Source organism: Equus caballus, chromosome 5 (genome assembly GCF_041296265.1).
Source record: "Equus caballus isolate H_3958 breed thoroughbred chromosome 5, TB-T2T, whole genome shotgun sequence".
NCBI lineage: Eukaryota > Metazoa > Chordata > Mammalia > Perissodactyla > Equidae > Equus > Equus caballus.
Genome location: NC_091688.1, coordinates 31712290 through 31736608, shown reverse-complemented (window position 1 = coordinate 31736608; position 24319 = coordinate 31712290). Strand labels below are relative to the sequence as shown.

Below are 24319 nucleotides of genomic sequence, written 5' to 3'. Positions count from 1 at the left end.
AGGGAACCAGAGACTGTTTTCAGGGTTTAGGGTAGAGGCAAATTTATTATACGAAGCAGTAAATAGTCAAAGGTTTGGCCAAGGTTTGTTAGGGATAAATCAGTTCATTGCTTACCATGTTTTTCTTCTGGTTTCCAGGAATATGGCCCATGAGCAATAAAAACTCAAGATGACTCGTTTGGGATGATAAAAGCCATACTCAATCACTCACCTATCAATGAAAATGTTATGACTGTTATTGAGCAGTGTCCTACATGTGATAAAATATTTTTAAAAACACAAAATTAAATGACATCTGTGTCAAGAGAGTTCTATTCCCCTGGTCTCTCTGTCACCTCTAACAGTTCAGCTCATCTTTGAAGGCTGCAGAACCTTGAAAGCAGCAACTTTAGTTGAAAGAAGGAAGAGGAGACCAAGGTTTCTGCACTGGGCTTGGATAGACATCATGATGGAAGGAGAGACTCCTGGTCTTGCCCTGAAGTCTTCCGCCCTTCGCTTAACTCACAGTCAGTCCGACACTGACTGTCATCCCAAGATTGTGGTGATGCTTGGTCTCCAGTCTGGACTTTCCCTGTTCTTTGCAGAAATGAGTTTTTCATAGGATATCCACACAACTCCATGTCCCCTCTCTTATTCATTTTACACGTCACCTCTGAGCTCTAGGACACTTTAAAAGGAGCCTTTGGGTCTAAACTCTAAAGACTGGGGTTAACTTTACTCCAGGACTTCTAGAAAATATTGTTAAACTGTGGTCTCTTAAGAATAGTTGAAGGTGGGATAAGGGCAGAAGCTGATTTCCACCCAAATAATAATCAAGATGTTTTCATTATTTAGGAGTTTAATGTTCAAATAATCATATTTATTCTTCTGATCTAATTTTACTGGTACAACACAAATGATTACTAAACTAGTTGGTATCAAATTAATCAAAGCCTCTAGGATATTCAAAAGCCAACATAGGTTATCTCAGTCTCATAGCCTTTCACAAGAAACTAAGATTTTGAAAGAGGCCATGAAGTAAAGTATGTTCTGTAGAGTTTGATACATGATGCATAGGTTCCTTAGTGTGGACTTGGACTGGTGATGGTTGCATTGTTACCAGTTCACAATAAATACAGAAACCTAGAGTAAGCCTTAGAAACTTCTATAGAAGTTTGGCAGAGCACTGTTACATGTGTTGAATCTAATAATAAACAATTGGGCCTTGTATTTTGTATGCCTTTTGCTTTTTGTTTCATTTTTCTAGTAATTCATCTTTATTGTATTTTCCAAAAGTACCCATCTGGGAGGGCTTGGAAATAACAAAACGGGTCCTTTACCACAAAGAGTTTGAGACACAATGAAGTACAAGGTTACAGTACAAGACCCATTCCGTCCTATGAAGTTCTAAGATTCTCTGATTCCACATTCCCATTCCAAAACTATTCTAACTTCTCAAAGTTGGTAATTCCTGCATGATGCTATATAAAATTCTTAATAAACCAATGTTCATTTTCCCAAAGATGATCTTTTAGATGACGAGGAAGTCCGGGACCAGAAGCTGGTCTGTAAAGTGCAGCGCCTGGATCTACGCATCCAAAAAGGAGTGGAAAACGAAGTAGAAAAGAATTCCCAAACTTCAGCTCCTAGACCCAAACCTATCCTCTAAAATAAAGAGCTCTGGTGCAAATATCCTGATGCCTTCCTGCAATGAAGCGCCAATCTGGGGCGCCTGGGCCTGCATCTTGCCTGTGCCACTTATCCCAGATCCCTGCACTCGGCTACGAGCACGCCCCCACCAGCCCACACGGCTGCCGCCAGGGCAGCCTGTCCTTCAGCCGGCGCAACACCTGCGCCGCGGAGGGGGCGGGGAGAGCCCGGATTGGCTGGGGGCTCTGCGTCACGCGGCTCCGCCCCTCGGCCTATCTCACCCGACCCCGGCTCCGGCGGGGTTGACCAGACGGCGGGCTGCGATTGGAGGTCCCGACGCGGAGTCGATGACGCAAGGGGAGGCGGGGCCCCGCTGGGCCGTGATTGGAGGGCGGGCTCGTGGGCGCGGCCGGAGGGAGGGTCCGGCTTTTAGGGATTCTGAAAGCTGTAGCGTGTGCCCGCTCTACAGCGCGGCTTGGAGGTGAGCGATGGCGCGGAAGGTGGTTTTGATCACTGGGGCGAGCAGGTGAGACCTCTCGTGATCGTGGCAGCGGCGGATCGGGGGTCCGAGGGAGCAGGAAGAATAAGGCCAAGACGACTTGCCACGGACAGACCCCCAAGACGCCTGCCCGTGACTTTGCCTCGGTGGGGACTCGGGCCAGACCCCGTCGCGCTGTTCCCTGGGTCCCCCACTGCGCGAGGTACCGGGCGTGCCGGGTCCTTGAGGTACTCACTCGGTAACTGGTGTTTTGAATTAAACCTGACAATGGAAAGAAAAACTAGAGTCCCAGTAAGGAGAATAGTAGTGATGATCCTGTTGATATCCAGAAAAGGGCGCTTGCCACGCGGACCGCTCTCCCTCTCACCTTTGACCTTCTCCAGTTTTTACCGTCCATGCCTGGCAGTTTAATCGTGACCATGTGGCCATGTCTTGTACTCCAGGTGTTTTATCTGTGCAAGACTTTCACCCCCTTATTAATTTCAACATCCATGGGCATTAGAACAGTGGGAGAAAAAAAATCTCATTCCGTCTACCACAGTGCGTATGCACCTACCATACACTCTTCAGAAACTCAGAGAAAGGTAACCTTTTCCTGTTAAGGCGTGGGTGGAGTGCAAATAACCATTACCGCCACTTCGTAATTATTCCCGGGCTGCTCGTTTCGACTCAGCCTCTTCTGTTGCCTGTTTTGCCTCTTATTTGCACTTCCCTGAAGAATGTGTGGAGGATGCAACTAATCAAACCATTTTTCTACTGGTTGCATTTGGAGTTTTTGAGGGATTAAGACAGAGGATATGTGAAATGTCATTTAAAATTAGTCCAGTTATCTAGCCACATCCATATTAACTAAGCCAGCTCGGTAGGTGTCTGTGACTGGTAGGTTTTTGGAGTGTCCTCTCCTGAGTGACTTTAACAACTGATCTGGTGCTCCTATGTTGAAGTTTCTTAAGTCAGAATTGATTTTGTATGTTTGTTTCTTTTACATATATTGTGATATGTGCAATTGTATATTTATAGTAAAGGCCTACTGTTCTCAGTGAGGATGAATTAACATAAATATACTTGATGTTCTGTTGGCAGGGCCAACATTACTGATGGTGGTAGGCACTTTTTGGTGTTCCGATTCTTTGCCTGGAATCAGCTTAAGTCTTGGAGGAGGACTGACTTACCTAGGGTTTCATTGCTATCAGCCAAACTGGTCTGACTCCTGTCTCCATCTACTGTGCAGTTTCCCAATGCTCTTTTTGGAGTAGTTTATCTGTCTTTGAATTGTGTGTTCATCCCTGCTTCTCTTTCCCGGTGCCCATCTTATATTTCTTTTTCCTACCTCCTGCTTAATCATGTTGAGTTCTTTCTCTTCCTATTGGTTATCTGATCATAGTAGTTGAGTGCAGCTGGTACCTCCTGCCATGTTACTGATGCCTCTTCCTGAGAGATTCATCCATTCCTTATCAGGAATTTCTGGTGCCTCCAATAGTGACAATGATACCAACAGATAGCAGAGCCCTTGCCTTGAGGAACTTGGACAGCAAAGTAAAACATGGGCACAAGATGCTCTTTTCAATACCTGCTGGTGATGTATTGACTCCCTTTCCTGAGTGGCACAATAAGCACAAAATGAAAACCCCTGGCAGGATAAACTCTGTATTAGAAGAAATACTGAAGGACGGCTCTCATCTGCAGTCCAGTTATTTGTGTCATTGAGCTTTGGCAGAGACACAAACCGGACAGCGTCCTGAGCAAGTGACTGTTAGACTGGGGGGTTCCCCCTTCTTGAAATAATTTTTGAGTCTTTTCTGTCCACCTGGGCTCCTGATTGGAGCTCAAGTGAGCAGAATTAGTTTCCTTAACCAGAGAGAAATGCCTCTATTTGGCACCATCTCAATTCCTGCGTATTCTCTGTCTGAATTGCCCCTTCAGTGGCGTTGGCCTAGCCCTCTGCAAGCGGTTACTGGAGGAGGACAATGGGCTTCACCTGTGTTTGGCGTGCAGGAACATGAGCAAAGCTGACGCTGTTCGCACTGCTCTGCTGGCCTCTTACCCCACCGCCGAGGTCACCACCGTGCAGGTGGATGTCAGCAACCTGCCATCGGTGTTCCAGGCCTCCAAGGAGCTCAAGCAAAGGTAAACCTCTTGTTGACGGGCTTTCTCTCATGTGATTGCTCAACAGAAGAGATAATAAAATAAGAAAGGATAGGAAAACCTAAAAAGAAACAGGTGAGTGTAAGAAGCAGCTATGCTGAGGAAATCTGTATGGGGTGACCCGTTGTTTCAGTACCACCTTTGCATTCTCAGTCATAATCATGATTACTTCATGAAGATTAATTTTTCTTTTTTTGTGTGAGGAAGATTGGCCCTGAGCTAACATCTGTGCCAGTCTTCCTCTCTTTTATGTGAGATGCTGTCACAGCATGGCTTGACAAGCTGTGCTAGGTCCGTGCCCAGGATCTCAGCCTGCAAACCCCGGGCTGATGAAGCAGAGCATGTGAACATAACCACTACGCTACTGGGCTGGCCCTAAGGTTAATTTTTAAGTACACCTTGACATGTGATTGATTGTAATACCTTCCATTAATATCACTCCTTTGGTATTTGAATGCATTTTTTGTATCTTTCCTTCACAAAACAGTTTCATTAAGTAGATCGGGCAGGTGCTGACATTTAATAAGTGGAGAAACGGAGACAGAAATAAGAGTAATATTTATATTGGTTGGCTTGGTCCTAGAACCCAGGTCTCTGCCCTGCTTCCTCAGGTATTTTTTTTTCCCTAGGCCAGTAAAGATTTGTTCACACCTACACAGTAATTGGCATGTCATAGGCATTTGATAAATATTTAGTATATGAAGGAATAGAGTTCTTGGGTATATAACTCCCTAGAAAGTATAGAAAAAATTACATATAGGTGCACAATGCATTTTTCTGGAGAGAGAGGGCATGCTTGTTTTTTTAATTCTAAGGGCAATTGATGATCAAAAAGTCAAGAACCCTGCACTAGTCCATGCTGAGCCCCAGGGATAGCTGAAATAATTAATTTTAAAATTAATTTAGTTAATCATTTAATTTTAAATTTTTGTAATTGAGGCCCTTAAGAAACAAGAGTTGCTTTATTTCCTTGGACAGTAAAGGGAAGTGCAATAGAAAGAAAAAATGCCTTCTTGGTAAAGGCATTTACTGAAGAATAAAACTTGGCATTTTCTTTATGTTTATTGATAGCCATTTGCATTTCCCTGCTCCAGATGCACGAGTTACAAAGCAAAAGCCAGTTGTCTTCACCCCAGCTCTTCTCGGTGCAGCCTTAGCCCTTTATGAATGTGGTTTCTCTCTCCTCTATTGCTGAGCTCCTAGGATATTCTGCCATATCATCTTTCTAAAAAGCTGAGGAGGTTTTCTGGGTTCCACATCCCCTACTCCTCCATAACTTAGAGTCTCCAAATCTGTAAAACTGCACAGTAAAGGTTCTTACTGAGTTAAAAACCCTGGAATCAGGACAGAAGTTATGAGTTTCAAATTATGTTTGCAGGCCTTCTTTCCCCAAACTTTCGTAGCCAACTGGTTGTCTTACGTATTTTGTATAGATTTAGTTCATTTCCTTATTTAGCAGAAATGAACCTTCATCCTAACTTAGTGATAGCTCATTCCAATACGTCCGGATTTAGAAAATGATGGTTGTAGTGATATTCACAGATTTGGGAATATGTGACAGTGTCCAGATGGATCTCTTGCTTATGTCAAGGATCTCCTGCACTTAATGGCCCAAATGTTTATCTTTGATTATAGATCTGAAGTAAGTTAGAACCAAAGAGAGCTTGAGAAGGATCTCTTCCAGTTGGCTAAAGCAACACCACTCCTGACCCCTGGTCTTTGCATCTGTAATCCTCTTTTCTATTAGATATGCGCAGATGAAAACTAATAAGGGATAGTGGCTCTCTTTTATCCAGAATAGAGCAATGGTATCATTTAATCTTTGAAAGTAGTAAGTATGCCACTTTACTGAAGCTGACCTTAATTCGGTGTTCTGGTGCAATCTATACTCTTTTCTAAGCATTTCCTTTTCATTCCAAGTAAAATTTGCTAATATGCTTAGATGAAAGTTTGCAAATTAGACAGTGGAACCACCAGCAATAGATGGACGCTCCCTGTCTTTGTAGCAGTAAGCTGGATGACTTGATCGTATCAATATCAGCGTTTTAAAGTCAGTTTAATAATCAGAGTCATTTGGCTGTCAATTACTTATAGGATGATCCAAAAATGTTTGTGTGTGATCAATATTAGTATTCATGTATGTATGTTAAGGTCCTAGCTTTAGTAGCTATGCCACACGTTGCCCTGGGCTGTACGGAGGACACAGAATCAGTGTGGTGCATAGAATTCTAGGAGATGTTCTGAGTGTTCATGGTGTCTGTTAGAATCATGAGAGCCGGCTCTGCTTGTCTTGAACCTGGTTGAAAAGGAATGTAGTTAGATTAAGGCTTATGTAGGTTTAAAAATGAAAAGGCTTTCTCAAGTTAGCATTTCAAAATTCTCTCTATGACAAGCGTCCTGGAGAGAGCCCACCAGGAGAGCCTCGCCCCCATTCAGCTTCCATAATCTCAGTGTATTCTTGTGAGCTTTCATCATTTTACAATAGAGAGCACCTGGCTATGAACAAAGAACGATTTCCACATGGATCTTCTGCTTTGGTAGATATCTTGGCATTCAGATTCCAGCACGGATGGATCAGATTAGGTGAATATGATTATTATATAACTTTTACTTATCAATAGGGAAGATGTGAATCTTTAAAAAAAAAGCAAAAAACTTTCTAAGACGAGAAGGGGAGTGGTTTTAATAGACACAGGGTTGCTGCAGTGCGTAATTGGGAGGACTAACCTGGAAAGAGCATTGATCAGAGAAATTTTAACTTCAAAGCCCGTTATGGCTCCCCAAATTCTGTCTGAAGCCCCCATCAGAAAAAGAACACACATATTTACTGTGGCTAAAGAAAAAGAGAAGAAAGTAGTGTAACACACTGATGTGTCATACATTCCTTTCAGCTTGCTGTGGCCACCTTTTTGGTTCAGAGAGTATTTTCTGTCCTTCCTAGACCTTCTTTATTCCAGTTGCTCTAGGGGTAACTAACAATCTTGTCTTGATGTTTTACTTGCAGGTTTCCGAGATTAGACTATGTATATCTAAATGCTGGGATCATGCCTAATCCACAGCTGAATATCAAAGCACTTTTCTCTGGCCTCTTTTCAAGGTAATTTTCATTTTCTCAATGAACTGGTTAGAAAGAAGGTGTTTATTTTTCTGCCTAGTTTTGCCCTCAGTGTGTTAAGTTGGGGGATGAGAAGGTATTGAGAAGAATGAAGACAGAAAGGAAGTGTGGCAACAACATTATGAAAGAAAAGCATTCATCTTTTGTGGGGAGTGCTTCAAGTCATGATTCTGATGGGGTTCTAGGTCTCCAGGACATTCCAAGTGGTTGGATGTTTTGGAAGGTCAATTTTTGGTCTGCCTGAGCGTGTCTATTAGGAAGAACATTTCAGAATCAGGCAGAGTTGTCAGTGAGACTCCAATACCCAGGAAGGCCACTCTGGAAGCATTTCCCAGATGTATGTCAGGTGCTCTGATCAGTAGGCTGGAGAAATGCACAGAACGAAGTATCTTCCTGGGAGAGTCTCAATACACGTTAGAATAGTGGCTTCCAAAAATGTGTGACGGCAACCTACAGTAAGAAATAGATCTTCTTTTATGGCCGAGTGTACTTGTTTGTAAATAGATGGTCTTACTCTGACTGCATGCTGCTTGCGGCACTGCTGCTTTCGTTTTACTTCCCTTCCATTAAACCCACACGCAGTCCCACCCTGGTCTTGACCTATGAAACTGATCTCACGGCAAATCACTGTGTTAACATGTTCAATGCTCCAAGAATTCCCAGTAGGAAAACCACCTGTTTAGCTTTGTTAAACATCCGTTTGTGCAGGGGAGGACTTTTTCTCCTTGGCATAGCTATTATTCTCCCAGAGAACTTTACTTGTAACTCAATTTGGAAGGAAGTGAAGAGAGTTTTAGCGGCAGGTTTTTGAGAGACTTGGGTTCCTGTTGGTAGTATGAGCTATAAGGATATAAGTACTTCTGTGAATTGGGGGGAAGGAAGCATTTTTGCATCTTTTTTTAATACAATAACCCAGTCTGAGCAATAGGTATTTTTACTCCTGTTATTATAGAATCAAGGAAAATGTGGTTTGGGGACAGCGAAGGACAGCATGAGTGTCTCTTAAGTATCCTCAATTAAAGAAGCTTTTAAAAATCATACAATTGTTGGGGCTGGCCCTGTGGCCAAGTGGTTAAGTTCACGTGCTCCGCTGCAGGCGGCCCAGTGTTTCGTTGGTTCTAATCCTGGGCACGGACAGGGCGCTGCTCATCAGGCCACTCTGAGGCGGCGTCCCATATGCCACAGCTGGAAGAACCCACAATGAAGAATATACAGCTATGTACCGGGGGGCTTTGGGGAGAAAAAGGAAAAAATAAAATCTTAAAAAAAAAAAAATCATACAATTGTCTTCTGTTTCAGAAAAGTGATTCATATGTTCTCCACAGCTGAAGGACTGCTGACCCAGGATGACAAGGTCACTGCCGACGGGCTCCAGGAGGTGTTTGAAACCAACGTCTTTGGCCACTTTATCTTGGTAAGAAGACTTTGGGCTTAATAAGCCGACGTTTAGTGCTGTGATCCTAAAGGCTTGCATGGATGCATCACAGTGTGTTTTTGTTAAGCTCATTAGTTTATAGCCAGCATTAAATATCTACTATTTAAGTAGGATGGTCACTCCACTCTTTGGAAACATTGCTTCCCTAAAGCAGCCTATCGATATATTATTTTTTCTTTTTTTAGGATTGACACCTAGGCTAACAACTGTTGCCAATCTTCCTTTTTTTTTTTTTTTTAAGGATTGGCACCTCGGCTAACAACTGTTGCCAATCTTCTTTTTTTTTTTTTCTGTTTTATTTCCCAAACCCCTCCCCCCATACATAGTTGTATATCTTAGTTGCAGGTCCTTCTAGTTGTGGGATGTGGGACACTGCCTCAACGTGGCCTGACGAGCGGTGCCATGTCCGTGCCCAGGATCTGAACCCTGGGCTGCTGCAGCAGAGCTCATGAACTTACCCACTCCGCCACAGAGCCGGCCCCCTATTTTGTCTTTTGACATCAGCTCTAGAGAGTAGAGAGAAAGTGAGAAAGAAAAACACAAGTGCTTTCAGAAACAATGTACAGAACTGAGAAAAAGTGCACCAGTCCTGTTCTAAATGGTCTTTGAAACTGAGCTTGGCATCAGAGAGGCTGGGGTAGTAGGCATGCCATTATTAAATAATAATTCATAGTCAGTCTTGCGTTATCTTGATTTCTTTCTTGAAGCGTCTGTGCTTGTGTGTTACAATTCCAGGCATGCATATAAAGTTAAGCAGAAGTCTTGCCTGTTCTCTGTTCTTGCCTCAAGTTTAATCTCATAGTTGAGCTTTAATATCTCAAGTAATGCCTGACTCTATTGCCAGATGCTTATAATTCCTGGGTGCTGAAAAGACTGCTTATGATGCTGGGACAGATCCTGTATCTCTGACACTTTTATATTCATGATCACTTTTCTTCATCTTAAGCCTAATTTCCTTCCACATTGGACCTCCTTGAGGACTGGCCTATATTTGCAATAAATTAAGATCTATACAAACATTGGAATATCATGGAACCATTGAAAGAAATGAGATAAATATTTTGCATTTATATGGAATGGCTTCCAGTATTTTATTATTAAGAAGAAATAGCAGGGTGCAATATGCATAGTGTGATCTCATTTGCATAAACACAGAAAAAGATCTCTCTTTACATATTATTTATACATGTATATAGTATTTCTAGAATAATACAAATGAAATTGGGAACACTGGTTGCCTTTGATGAACCAGGGTGGCAGAGTATTGGAGATGAGTGGAGATTCATGTTTCATTCTATATCCTTTAGTACTATTTTTTTAATGATATGTGATATTAGTTTTTCAATGACAAAAGTTAATTTAAATATAGAGTCAGGAGGGGATTGAATTCTTATCTGGTCATTTTTTTTATAACTTTACAGGGATCCATTGTCTGACATTTCCTTTATCTTTTTAAATAATCCTTTCCCCTTTCTTTGCCCTCTTTTTGAATTATTAAATTAATTGGTAATTATAGAGGATAAGTTATTAATAGTGTGTTAATTTTTTGATAGATCTAGTGTTTAGAAAATTAAATTAAGAAAATCAAGTATTTGGGTAATCTGGGTAGGGGGAGTGGCAGAGGAGAGTTGTGACCATAGGCACAGTTATTACAGGGTCCTGGTGATATGACTTATCCTTGTGTGTCCTTGTAGAGGTAGGCATGACAGCAGGGGTTTTGGAACTGATTTATTAAATAAAATAATAGAAAGGCTTATAATGCCTTCCATGCTCTTCAAATTAAATTTAAGAATCTTACTGCTTTTTATGAAACACATACTAGGATTCTAGGTTCAGGGGTAAATGCTTCGTACAAAGGGATCCACGCCCAGTTTGATTATATATAAAATGACCAGACTTTTAGGGTTGTTATAAAGAGTGGAGATAATTTCTGTAAAGTTCCAGGCATAGTGTGGTATTACAGTTGAGGAACCAATGACCTGGTTTAATCTCATGTTTATGATTTCTTTTGATTGCATTTGACTTATTTGTTCATTGCAAATATGGAGCACATCGGAAGCTTTCCTAGATTTTTGTTTAATAAACTTTTTGTTTTAAATTTACAAAATTATTGCCAAGATAGTACAGAGAGTTCCTGTATACCCTACACCCAGTTTCCTATATTATTAACATCTTACATGGGTATGGTATACAATTAGTGAACCAATATTGATACATTATTATTAATGAATTTCCACACTTTATTCAGATTTCTTCAATTTTTGTCTGATGTCCTTTTTCAGGTCTAGTATCCCAGCTAGGATACCACATTACATTTAGTAGTCAAGTCTCCTCTTGGTTGTGACAATTTCTCAGACTTTCCTTGCTTTTGATGACCTTGACAGTTTTGAGGATTAATGCTCAGGTACTTTGGAGACAGTCCCTCAATGGGGATTTGTCTGATGTTTTTCTCAGGGTTAGACTTGAGTAATGTGCTTGTGGGAGGAAGACCGCAGAGGTGAAGTGCCTTTCTCATCACATCATGTCAAGTGTGTATACTATCAATGTGACCTCTCAATGTTGATGTTATCTTTGATCACTTGGCTTCAAGTGGTGTTTGTCAGGTTTTTCCATTGTAAAGTTATTCTTTTTCTTTCTCCCTTTGCATACTGTACTCTTTAGAAGGGAGTTACTATTATAGCCCACACTTAGGGGAGGCTCAATCTCCTTAATGCGGATTAGCTACATAAATTGTTTGGAATTTTTCTGCAAGGGAGATTTTTGTATTCTCCTCCATTTAATTTTTTATTCAATCATTTATTTATTGATCAATTATATCTCAAAGCTGAAAAAATCTTTTATTATATCCTTGTGGACTATGGATATATATTTTCTACTTTGTCTTATAAATACTACTTTATCTTTTTGCTCAGATTATTTCAGTTTTGGCCATTGGGAGCTCTTTCAGTCAGATCTTGTATATTTTCTGTTTTGATCACGTCCTTTCTGATGTTTCAAGATACTTCAGGATCATCTTGTGTGTTACATGCTCCAGTCCTAGAATCAGCCGTTCTTTAAGGAGATCTGATTCCTTTTATTGGAAAATGGTGTTAGAAACCAAGATCTGGGTGCTCATTGCTGTTGAGATAGCGATTGCTTAGAATCGCTCTCAGCTAGCCGAGCAAGGAGATATATATGTGGATACTGATCCAAGTATGTATAAATATCTATAAATATTTTTGTATGTAATCATTTGTGTCTTTATTAAGCTAAACATGAGCTCATACTGATGTCTCTAACTCTAATCCATTATCACATGGATCATTCCAGCCTCCTCCCTTGTTTATCTGTAATATCCCACTCTAACAGTGACAAACCTGTTCAATTCCAGTATTCGTTTATAGTAGTTTCAAAATTGTTATCCTGTATTCCCCCAGTATATTTTGATACATTTTTTGTTTCTTTTTTTCCTCATTCAGATTCAGGAACTGGAACCTCTCCTCTGTCACAGTGACAGTCCATCTCGGCTCATCTGGACGTCATCTCGCAATGCAAAGAAATCTAATTTCAGCCTTGAGGACTTCCAGCACAGCAAAGGCCAGGAGCCCTACAGCTCTTCCAAATATGCTATTGACCTTCTGAGTCTAGCTTTGAACAGGAACTGCAACCAGCAGGTGAGGCCTTTCTTAGTGATACGGAAGTGGCAGGGCAGTGGTTTCTGAACTATAGTTCGTTTCCTAGTAACATGGCTGACTGTCTATTAACTATTGTAGTTTATAACATGCAGTATAGTTTCTTGATCAGGATTGCTGTGAGCACAAGACCAGGCATGAATAAGATTGATAGTTGGTGTATGTGAAAGTTTTAGGGCAGAGATAATTAGCTGCTGACTTTTTAGGTGTCTGGGGGCTCATTCACCATTTTGTAGCTCTTCGAGAGCTATAACTTCTGTAACAGAATGACACTACTTCCGAAACCAATACCTACTGTTAAGCCCTTGCTGTGTTTTAGGTGCTGTACTCTGTATCTGGGTGTGTCATTTAATACCTTTCCCATCACAGTGAGGTGGGTCTGAATATTCCCATTTCCATGTGAGGACACTGAAGTTTGGGAAGTTAAGTCATTTACCCAGAAGACACACAACTAGTAAATGATAAAGCTCAGAGTTGAGCCCAAGGCTGTCTGACTTTATAGCTGGGACTTTTCCCACAAAACTATTCTGCCTCCCAGTGTTTATCAATATCAGATGCTATAGGATGGTCAGTACTTATAAAGCTCTCTGGATAGTGGTGATCTTTGGTGAGACTCCAGAGAGCTGTCTCTGCGAGGACCCTGGGTTTAGAGGCTGTTTCTTTAGAGTGGGCAACCCCTCTCAGTCATGCTGGCTCCCTGTGGCCTCCATGGTCTGGAATTTACTGCTTCTCTGTATGTCTCTCTTGCCTGGGTCTAAAATCTTAACTGAAAATCTCCATTCTGTCCCATGGGCATTTTTCTTCGTTTTCTTGGACTGTTGGTTGAGTGTGGGACGGTGGAGAAATTTAATTCCACTAATATTTACAAGAAGACCTATCATGTTTAGGGCAGTAGGTCAGCCTTAGGTGTGAGGAGGAAGGAGAAATGACAAGATGACTCAAAAAGTATTTGCCCTTAAGGAGCTCCTTTGATCATACATTAGACGCAGCAGTCTAAGCCTTGTGTGATGGTCTGAACAACATGATTTATTCTGGAATGGAGACCTTTCTTTATCAGATGGAATTCTCACTTGTGTGTTCTGGCTCTTCGAATCATGCCTCTTCATGAAGAGGACGGTATGTAAGAAGATGCTAACTCTCTAGAACTGGATTTGAATCCTGGCTTTGTCACTGGCTTTGTAACCTTGAACAAATTGTTTGATCTCCCTGTGCCTTGGTTTCCTCATCTGTAAAATAGGGATAATAATAGTGCCTAACTCATGGATTTGTTGGGAGAATTAAATGAGGAAATTGGAATGAAGCAGTCACAGCAGTGCTTTGTGTTCAGAATGTGTGTGTGTTTGTGCATGTGTCTGCACACGTGTGTACATGCGGTATGAATGAGTGGGGACGTATGTGCTTGTGTGCATGCATCCGTGTGTGGGTGTGCATCCCCATGCACGTATATGGGTTTTGTGGGTGTGTGCGCGTGTATGAATGTGATTGTATATGTGGTGTGTATGCATATGCATGTCTGCTTGTGCATGTGAGCATGAGGTCTGTACATGTGTGTGCACATGCTTGTGTGTGTGTGTGTGTTGGCTGTTATTGTTATTATTATTATTATTATTATATTTGACCTTAGTGTGTTGGTCCAGTGGTGAGCCTCCTTCTGAGGTTTCTTGTCACAACTGCTCGTCCCCTGGACACTCCCTTTTAGGGGCAAGGTTACAGTGGATTAGCTTCTTTTTGTCATGAAAAGTTCTGGGGTTTTACTTAAGTCTCAATTGTCAGGTAAGGTTTGGGATTTCCTCTTTTACAAAAAAGGGAGATTTAGCTAGTGCTACTGCCCCCGAACCTCTGTATGATTGGTTCTCAGCCCACGACTTTTCCTCCTGGGCTTTTATGAAGAGAGAGCAGCTGAGAAGGAACTACAGTATTCTGAGGACTTGTATTGCTGGAAATGTTGTCAGGTCCATACAGGCTGCCTGACAGAGTTTAACCATCCACTCATGACCCTTCCCACAAGTCATACAGAAATCCTCAGGGTGGTCACACTTCATTCCCTGTAATTGAGGGCGTGCAGGAACCGCAGTCTTGGATAAGACTGCCTCCTTGTTTGTTTCTTTTGTTGCTCAATGTCCAAAAGTCATTGTGTTGGAAACCCTGGATTTTAGTTCACAGGTGTCTTCATTGAAGGCTGAATAGTCTCCAAGTGTTCCTAGCTAGGTACCAGAATAAGAAACTTTCCTGAGCTATCTTTGGAGCAAAATGTTACTTTCTTGGGAAGAAGTTTTGGTCTATCAGGATGAGGAGTCCAGGCTCTTGACATTTGGTCAGAGGACCAACAGAGGCCTGTCGGTAAATCGAGGGGACTCCCAGGGACTGGATTATGTGTGTCAGGTGCCGCTACGCCTCTGCAGCCCTGAGTCAAGGAGGAAGAGTTTCTAGCTTCTGCTGCCCAGGGTGCTGTCTGTCCGCTGAACTGTCTGTGTTACACTGACACTTCTTATTTTTCATTTAAAAGAAAAAAGAAGATTAAAAGTAATAAAAATATGAGTTAAAATAGTCAATATCAAAACAAGGTAAAATACAGTGAAAATTAAACTAAATCAACTCGTAAAACAAATCTTGGTGCTCTGAGGATTACTAAAGACTACGCAGGGCCATTTCTATTAACATACGCTCTGTGGTAATTGGGGCTCTCTTTATAAGACAGATCTTTCTGACATGATGAGTCCTAGGCTAAGACCTTGCTTTAGAGATCTTCAGTTGGAGGCTGTTTGTGGAACCACACACAGCCTTTCGTTCCTCTCTGTTGCCAGGAGCTGGAGGTATGGGTCTTATGTACCTGCAGGGCAATGGATACATACTTTATTTTATTTATTCATTTGTTTATTTTTTGGCTGAGGAAGATTTGCCCTGAGCTAGCATCTGTTGCCCCTCTTCCTCTATTTTGTATGTGGGTCACTGCCACAGCATGACCACTGTTGAGTGGTGAGGGTCCGTGCCCAGGAACTAAACCCAGGCTGCTGAAGAGGCAGAGTGTGCCGAGCTTAACCACAAGGCAACTAGGCCAGCCCCAGCAGACACATACCTTAGCTGTCTGTATTTACTAGATCAGAAAGTTCCTAAAGGCAAAGACTGTACCATATATGTCTTTTTTATCTTGTGTTTATTATGGCTGATAAACTGGTCTTCAGTTAAGCCAATCACATGGAAAACTCAGGTAACCAGGGCCTACTTTTCTCCTCTAGCTTCAAGCTTGGTTATTCTTTGTACTATAAGTTTCTTCAGAATAAAGCCTTTGTCTTACTAATTTTTATACCCTGAAGGCTTCTCATAGTGAGTTCTCAGTACGTGATTCTTAAACTGAAATGGTCTACCCAGCTTCAAGGACAGCTCAGAGTGTAAATCCTTCATGCTCCCTTGCTTATTTGTGTATCTCCTTTATTAACTAGCATATGGGTGGACTGAGTCAACATACATTGAATTAAAATCTTATTGCTACCCCTCTCTGTGTTCCCAGGGTCTGTATTCCAGTGTGTTGTGCCCAGGTACAATGTTGACCAATTTGACGTATGGAATTCTACCTCCCTTTATATGGACGCTGCTGATGCCGTTCATATTGCTGGTAAGTGAAGAACACTTCTTGTCTATACTTAGTTTAGTTACACTGTTCGATTTGAGACCAAAAAGATGTGTTTAAGAGTTGGGAAGTGATTTAAGAAATTGAACCTGAACGTGGCAGAATTCCATTTCACTTAAGGTTTTTGAAGTTAGTTAATATGTAACCTCTGTTTCGTCCTACTTGATGTGCCCACCACTCCACCACCCGAGTGTCCACTTCTCTTTAAGGGAATGTTTCTTTGATCATGCACCATAGATCCCAAGAGTTCTCTGATTATATAATTTTGGGAAACCTGTGTTAAGTGATATTAAACTGGATTTCTCTGAGCTTTCAATGTGGTCATGTGCTTCAGAAATTCCCAAGAAGGAGATGATTGTGCACTGTCTGACCCTAGAACCAGGTTTTTGCCTGTTTATTTTGGTTTGTGTTTTGAGCATCTTGCAGGACCAGTGTTCCTCCAGCACACGTTAGGAAATCTCCCTCCCTTTTAGAGTTCAGGAAAAAATGTCCTTTCATTATGGTAGGTGTTGAAAAAAGATGAGAGGGAAATATGCCTTCATGTTAAAAGTGGTTGACCTGGAGTGATGGAGATTAAGTGATGCTTCTTTTTTTTTTTTTTCTGCTTTATTTCCCAACCCCCCGGTACATAGCTGTATATCTTAGTTGCAGGTCCTTTTAGTTGTGGGATGTAGGACGCTGCCTCAACGTGGCCTGACGAGCGGTGCCATGTCCGCGCCCAGGATCCGAACCCTGGGCCGCCGCAGCGGAGCGTGCGAACTTAACCACTCGGCCACGGAGCCGGCCCCTAAGTGATGCTTCTTTTTGAGACTTCTTTATTTTTTGATACTTAAAAAAAATGTTCTATGATAAGAAATGCAGGTTATCTTTTTTAAAATGTAAATGAATAATGCTTTTGTGACTCTATTCTTGATGTGATTCTTGAACCCCCAGAAAATGACTATTGTTTTCTTCTCCTCAGCTTCGCTTTTTTGCAAGTGCTTTCACTTTAACACCATACAATGGAACAGAAGCCATGGTATGTTACTAGAGTTTCAATGGCTTGTACAATCACTTACAGGTGTAAATTGTAAGTTCACTGGTAGTAGGAACAATCTCAACAAAAAAGATAAGAAAACAAGCTCTGTGAATAATCAGGGTCCTATTTAAGACTAAGGTGGACCATAAGGCTGAGAGCAGAGCATTCGGAGTGAAGTTTGAGAGTTTATATCGACCATGGCACTGGATACCATAGTGGAAGGGATAGCAGTTTTCTAGAAGCAAGATCCACTAGCAGCTAGAGGAGTGTAGAGCAGTGGAATACTACTGGCAAAGCAAGATGGTGGCTGGGCAATCACTGTGAGATTTCCCATGGAGAAAGTGCATCTTGTGGGTCAAGAGTAGAGGCAATTAAGTCCAGCTGCATTTCCTTATATGGAAATTCCCTTTCCTCTGTCAATATTAGAGGATCAAGTTGTTATTTTATTAGAAAACCACTGCATTTCCTTGAATCACATGGCAAGTGGATTGTGTGTTTCCTCATCGCCGGCAGATATTACTAATGGATCATAGTACTCTTTGCTATTATACACAAATGATGTCTTTGACTATTTCCAACCCAAGACCCCAAAGGCATCCTCTACTAATGGGTTAGAATTGTTATTCAAGATGGAACTCATTCGTCCTCTGTTCTTTATTTACACCATCTGGTCGAGATCCCATTGTGTTAGAGTCAGTTCTTTGTGTGTCTTCCTCACTCCATTTAGCTCCTTCAGGATTTTTGCTGTCCATCTTGGAAACTTGAGAGCCTAGTACTGTAGTGTTTATATTTAGTAGATTCTTAAATTTTGGCTGAACTGAAATTAACTAAGGAAAATATTGAGGAAATTACCTCGACACTCCTGTTTTGGTAAACATTGCAGAAATAAATGCATTTATTGTAGGGACACAAGTTGATTGTAGAAGCAAGTGCTTTTAAACTAATTTTAATTAGTTCTTGATATATTTGCCAAACCATTAGAAATAATGAATACTCCTTTCAGAATTACTCATTCTGCACATCTATAACACTGAAAATCAAGCGTAGAGGTCATGTATATATTGAGTGTCAGTGGTATGGGGAGTAGTTAGAAGAAAAACCTCCAGTTATTAAGGATCTCAGAGTCATGTTTAGAAAAAAGAATGAATACAGAAAATGGGCAAGAAATAAAGCATCCTGTCATCAGACAGTGAGTCCTCTAGGAACAACTAGAAAGGGGGACCAGGGGGGGCTGGCCCCGTTGGATGGAGCAGACGTTGCTGACTAGGTAGGGCTTGATCGGAGCCCCAAAGGGTGGGTGGGATTTGGATAGGACAGACAGCATGACCCCATGTCTCTGTTTAAAAACTTTGTTGTGCCCCTGATGTAATTTCCTAAAATGTGGGTGGGTAGGAGAATATCCCTCTCATTGCCACCTAGTGATGGTTGTAGATGCTGGTGCCTATGGATGAGGATTTGAGCATACCACTTGTGTACAAGTCTCTTCAATCTTTGGATCAGTTTTATCTCCTTAAATTGACTGAGCGGCCTAAAGCACAGTGGTTAAGAGTGTGGGCTCTAGAATTCTGCTAGAATCCCAGTTCTCCAGTGCCTGCCTGTGAACCCTGGGGCACATTTTTTCACTCATCTAAGCCTTTTATTATCTGTAAAATAGGAATTTTAGAAGTAAATGAGAGAAGGCTTCTTGTAAAGGAGTCAGTATATTTCAGTATTTAAGATTTTAAAGAAGACTATCTTAATGAAAACAGTAAAGTTCTGGCCTGCGAATTGACAGAAGAGTAGAATAGAGTAGAAAGTTTAGACTAGACCCATAGCATTCACGGATTTAGTGTATGATAATGATAGCATTCCAAATCAGTGGGGAAAAGACGGGTTATTCCACAAATGTTGCCAAACAGTCGAATAACTTCTTTTCTTTTACCTTACACTCAAATAAAATTCTAGGTAAATTAAAAGATTTATAGGGGCCGACGCCGTGGCCGAGTGGTTAAGTTCATGTGCTCCACTTCGGTGGCCCAGGGTTTCGCTGGTTCCGATCCTGGGCAGGGACCTAGCACTGCTCATCAAGCCATTCTGAGACAGCATCCCACATAGCTCAAAGTACAACCAGAGGCACTCACAACTAGAATATACAACTATGTACTGGGGGGGCTATGGGGAGAAGAAGAAGGAAAAAAAATAAAAAGAAGATTGGCAACAGATGTTAGCTCAGGTGCCAATCTTTAAAACATAGAAAAAAGAGATTTACACATTAAAGTTAAAATATATAATTACTAGAAGGAAATATTGGGAAATTTTTAAATAGTTTGAGTGTGGAGGCTTAGCTATTCCAAGTTACCATAAAAGAAAAGACTGAAAATTGTGATTAAATAAAAGTAAAGATGCTTGCATGACTAAAATCCTCACTATAAATGTACTACAAAGACTAACCACAAAGTGGAAGAAAAGTACCTGCCATTCATATCGTAAATAAAGAGTTCGTTTTCTTAATAGTTTAGGAGCTTCAACAAATCAAGGAAAACAATAACCTATTGGAACAAGGGGCAAAGGACATGAACACTTTTTAAACTGTTAGTTGTATGAAAAGCTGCCCAAACGTATTTCTACTAAGAGAAATGCAAGTTAAAACGACAATGAAAAATTGTTTTTCAGCTTGATTAGCAAAGATTAGAAAGTTTGATAGTACGTTGACTGGCAAGGATATAGGGAAATGAGAACTCTTACAAACCCTGGGGGAGAGGAGATCTATATAGCCTCTGTCAAGGACTCTTTGGCAAGATCATTCAAAATAATAAATACATATACCCTTAACCCCGAAATTCCATCTTTGGCAGTTATCGTATAGATGTACTCAAATTTATATGAAATGGTGTATTCATCATCTGTCACGGTGTGGTTTGTAATAGCAAAGATGGTAAACAACCTATATGTCCATCAATTGGAAACTGATTGTATAAATTATGGTACATCCATGAAATGGAATACTGTGCTGCTTAGGATGAAACAGCCCTACATATGCTGATTGGAAAATATCTCCAGGGCCTATTGTTCAAGTGAAAAATGCAAAGTGTCGAATAGTACATATGCTTCCATTTGAGTATGAGAAAAGGATATGTATGTTTTTAAGCAAATGCTTTTCTTTGGAAGAATACCTAAGGTATTAGTAAGAGTGCTTGCTTCCAGAGAGAACTAGGTGGCTGGACAATTGGGAAGAGAGGAGGACTAACTTTTTACCACGTGTATCTTTTGAATGTTGTACATATGCATGCTTATCTAGTAATAGAATGAAATATTATATAAATGACTTGCACTTTACTGGGCAGGTTAGTATCAACTCAGAATAAGCTCGTCTATATGCCGTAAACTTTAATTTTGGGATTAAGGGAAGAGACAGCTAATATATGAGGGTTATTTTGCTTTACATAAATTCTCAAAGGGTACTAATAAGCAGGCTGCCTTACTTTCTTCCTTCAAATTACAGTAGTGGTTTGTGAAGACATCAAAATTAGCTGATGATATTCAAGAGGATTTTTAGAATTTGTTTGTAGGTCTGTTAAGCACTAATTGTAAATCCCCACCAGCCTCACTCACCTTGGGCAGAACAAAAAAATCATTGTCACCCTCTTCTTTTCCAGGTATGGCTTTTCCATCAAAAGCCAGAGTCTCTTGATCCTTTGGCCAAATACCTGAGTAGTACCACTGGCTTTGGAAGGAATTATGTAATGACCCAAAAGGTAAATCTGTTTACATTGTTACATCGAAGAGGTTTACTGCTAGGATGATGAACTAGTCCCCTGGTGCCTGACCAGCCCCACCAGCTTCCTGGTGTCTCTTTCCTGGGTCTTCCCTCTCTGTGTGCTGGGAACACACTGGCCTGTTTTCATCTTTGTCTGCGTTCTTCTGCCTCTGAGCCTTTGCCTGTCTTCTCTCCACCTGAACTGCTCTTACCTTTCTTCTTTCAACTGATTGATTTTTACTATTTATTCTTAAGACCTCAGCTTGTATCTCAGCATTCTCTGGCCCGTTAGACTGGGTCAGATGCCTCCGTTGTTGGCTTCCTTAGCATCTTATACCTGTTGTGTGCAGTATTCAGTCAACATCTGGCTCCCTTGTCCAAATATAAGCTCTGTGCGGAGGAGGATTGTACCCCTCTTTCCTAGCATGTTGCCTTGCACGTGGTAGGTACCAAATAAATCTATTGCAAATTGGATGAAATATAAAGTGTCTTTCTGAGTGAAGCTAACTTCCCTTTGAGTATTCAGTTCCACTTGTGACCGTTATTAGCTTTAAGAGATTGGTGTTTTGAAGAGGCAGGAGATGGGGTATGGGAAAAAAATCAGTGCTGTGTGTTTTAGACTGTATAATCTTATAAGAAGATATCAAACATAGAGTTACATATTAGAAAATGAGGAATTTGTTTTGAACCTATATGAGTTAATTTTGTTGTATTTTTGTCATGAGTAAGGTTTATTTCAGCCTCCCATTTTTCACTGCCTAGCTTATTGTGAAGAGTCATTGGCATAAAATAAAACTAGATTGAGGCAAGTAAGTTATCTCAGGGAAGTGAAATAATGGGCAGTGTTCTTGTCTATATGTCAGTAGCTTGAGGTCTGAGGGCACCCATGCTCCCTGCTTCCTGTGGTGTCTGTTTACTAGAAGCAAACCTGTGTACCTCCAGTGTTTTTCAAAATATGTTCTGTGGGATACTAGTTACTTGAGGAGATTTGCAAAAAGCAGTCTGTCAGTCAAGTAAATTTGAGAAGTGCTTCACATTAGGTATACCCCTCTTTCAGAGACGCGTACAATGCACGTTAGCCCAGTAAACGCTTTTTTGAGAAGTTGGTACAGTTAAGAAGTACGTGTGAAATGTTTCATCCTGGTGGTTCCAAACTGTTCTTGACTATGTGACATTTTCTTTTAACTTCAGGTTTTACATAACAATAACATCCCAAAGAACACACTTTGGGAGCTCTATTGTAATTAATAAGCTTACTTTTAGGCCCTCAGAGTTTGTTTGAACTTACTGTCTGTTAATCTCCAGGGAATGATTCGTTTACCAAGGGGAGAAAATGTTTAATTCTGTAGCCAAAGCATTTTATTCGCATTTTATGGAAATGCATTGAAGAAAGTGTTTTGACCTTGGATTAATTTGGGGAAGTCAGCTTCTCCTCTGTTAAAAGGTTGGGTTGAACTAAATAGATCTCTCATGCTGGGGAGATCCAGTTCCAATATAGAAAAGAGAGAGCCCCTCCAGTTCCAATATAGAAAGACTCTAATGTGATTGAATGACTGTAAATGTAATTTCCAAAATGTTATGAAGTTTTCTTTAATTTTTAGCCTTTTAGCTTTGTGAAGAGCGAGGCTTTTTCTGAAGTTTTGGCTCTGTGATGACTTGAAAAGAGATATCACTTTATTCTATAGGGGCTGAAAATTTGCTTTTATATACAGTGTATCAGTTAAAGTCAGATTTTCTACACAAAATAGAAGATTGTTAAATAACAATGGGTTAAACAAGATAGGAGCTTAGATTTCTCACGTGTAAAAACAGTTTGGAGAGAGGCAGGCGTGGGCTGGCTTGGCAGCTCCTCAAATTGTCAGCTACCCAGGTTTCTTCCGTCACCCTCTGCCATCCCTAGGGGTGGCCCTCATCCTTACAGCTCAAGAGCGGAGTATGGAATAAGGGAGAAAGAAGGGAATGCCCCATTCCTTTTAAAGAGACTCCTGGGTGGTACCCACAACACTTCACTTACATCTCATTGGCCAGAACATAGTTACGTGGTGCCCACGAGCTTCAGTGGAGGCTGGACATGTAGTCTTTCATCTGGAAGGCAGTGAGCCCAGCTAAAGTCAGGGCTCTTTTACTAAAGAAGGAGGTGGGTAGCAGTTGGAATAAAAAAAAAAAAGAATCCTTGATTTTCCTCTTTTGTCCTGTCTTATATCACAGTTGGTTGGTATCTTCTATTACTGGGTACATAGGAGTTAGGGGAGACAGCAAAACTCAGATCTTTCTGTCTTGCTATTTAAGGGAAGCATCAGTAGGTTTGGTGACTGTGGGAGTCTAGACTGAGAATTATAGGTCCTCAGGATCTCAGAGTTTCCTAATACTCCCCATGTGGCTGCCACTGCTGCCCTTTCCAACTGGCCATTTTCTTTTTTTTCAGTTTTCTTACATGTGTTGAATGCCTTCCTTTTATACAAACACTATTCATTTGATTTTTCCTTTCTGGTCATCCCTATCTTTGCTTCTTTTCCAGATGGACCTAGATGAAGACACTGCTGAAAAATTTTACCAAAAGTTACTGGAACTGGAAAAGCACATTAGGGTCACCATTCACAAAACAGATGACCAGAGCTAAGGATGACACACTCTAAAACGTTGTGGACCTTCTGTGCATTTCGGAGCACATGGGTTTCTATTGAGCTGGATGATGTGCATTTGTGGTAAACTATGAACTATAATTGTCTTTTTTCCTTCCTTTCAGAATTATCTCTAAGACTGTGTATGTGTGCATGTGTGTGTGCACATGAGAAAAAGATTGGTAAAATAAAATAGGAGTTAGATATTCTCCAGATGCTGTCATATCAAACTTGTGCTAGAGACACCCAGCAGAGTATCAGGTATTTGTTCTGCCCACTGGAGCCCAAGGTACACTTCATGGGATGCGGTGAGGACCAGGCACACACTGGTCCTCCCTTTGGCCTGCCCCAGCAGGAGGAAGGACTGGCCACTCTCTGAAAGGCAATCTTAGCTTTGCTCCTTTTCTTATGAGCAATTTTTCTAGGTCTTGTGCCTTATTTCTTCCTCCACATGCTGCTTCTAACACTCCTGAGATTATTGGAATTCTAACAATCCTAAAGCAGATGCCCATGTAGTTAATTACAGAAACGAAAGTATATATGTATTTGGGCCACTTGATTTACTTCTTTTCTTATTTAAAAGTGTCTTTTATTGATATTGAGGTAGTCCATGTTAATATTGGGCCTGACATATGAGACCGTTTGCAAATTTGCTCTTTACTGACCGACATATTTTCATGATCGTAGACATATATATATATGTGTATATATATTATATATATGTATATATACATTTTTGTTTGTTTGTTTGTTTTGGTGAGGAAGATTGGCCCTGAGCTATGAGCTAACGTCTGTGCCAATCTTCCTCTATTTTGTATGTGG

The 24319-nt window shown here is 40.9% G+C and overlaps 1 protein-coding gene across 4 annotated transcripts; it reads left to right on the top strand.

Moving 5' to 3' along the window:
* The first annotated feature begins 1983 nt into the window (after nt 1-1983).
* On the top strand, nt 1984-23706 carry HSD17B7 (hydroxysteroid 17-beta dehydrogenase 7). Of its 4 annotated transcripts, none has more exons than XM_001491811.5 (9): nt 1984-2155; nt 4052-4255; nt 7278-7370; nt 8688-8802; nt 12282-12476; nt 16003-16107; nt 17084-17140; nt 20776-20874; nt 23395-23706. In XM_001491811.5, exons 1-9 carry the CDS (start codon nt 2118-2120, stop codon nt 23494-23496), a joined length of 1008 nt encoding a protein of 335 aa, XP_001491861.1. In that variant the 5' UTR covers nt 1984-2117; the 3' UTR covers nt 23497-23706. The 4 variants fall into 4 exon arrangements, 2 of the variants coding, with proteins under 2 accessions (XP_001491861.1, XP_070122913.1); XR_011438610.1 differs by having other exon boundaries at nt 2032-2155; nt 8714-8802; XR_011438611.1 differs by lacking the exon at nt 17084-17140 and having other exon boundaries at nt 2032-2155; nt 8714-8802.
* The last annotated feature ends 613 nt before the right edge of the window (nt 23707-24319 follow it).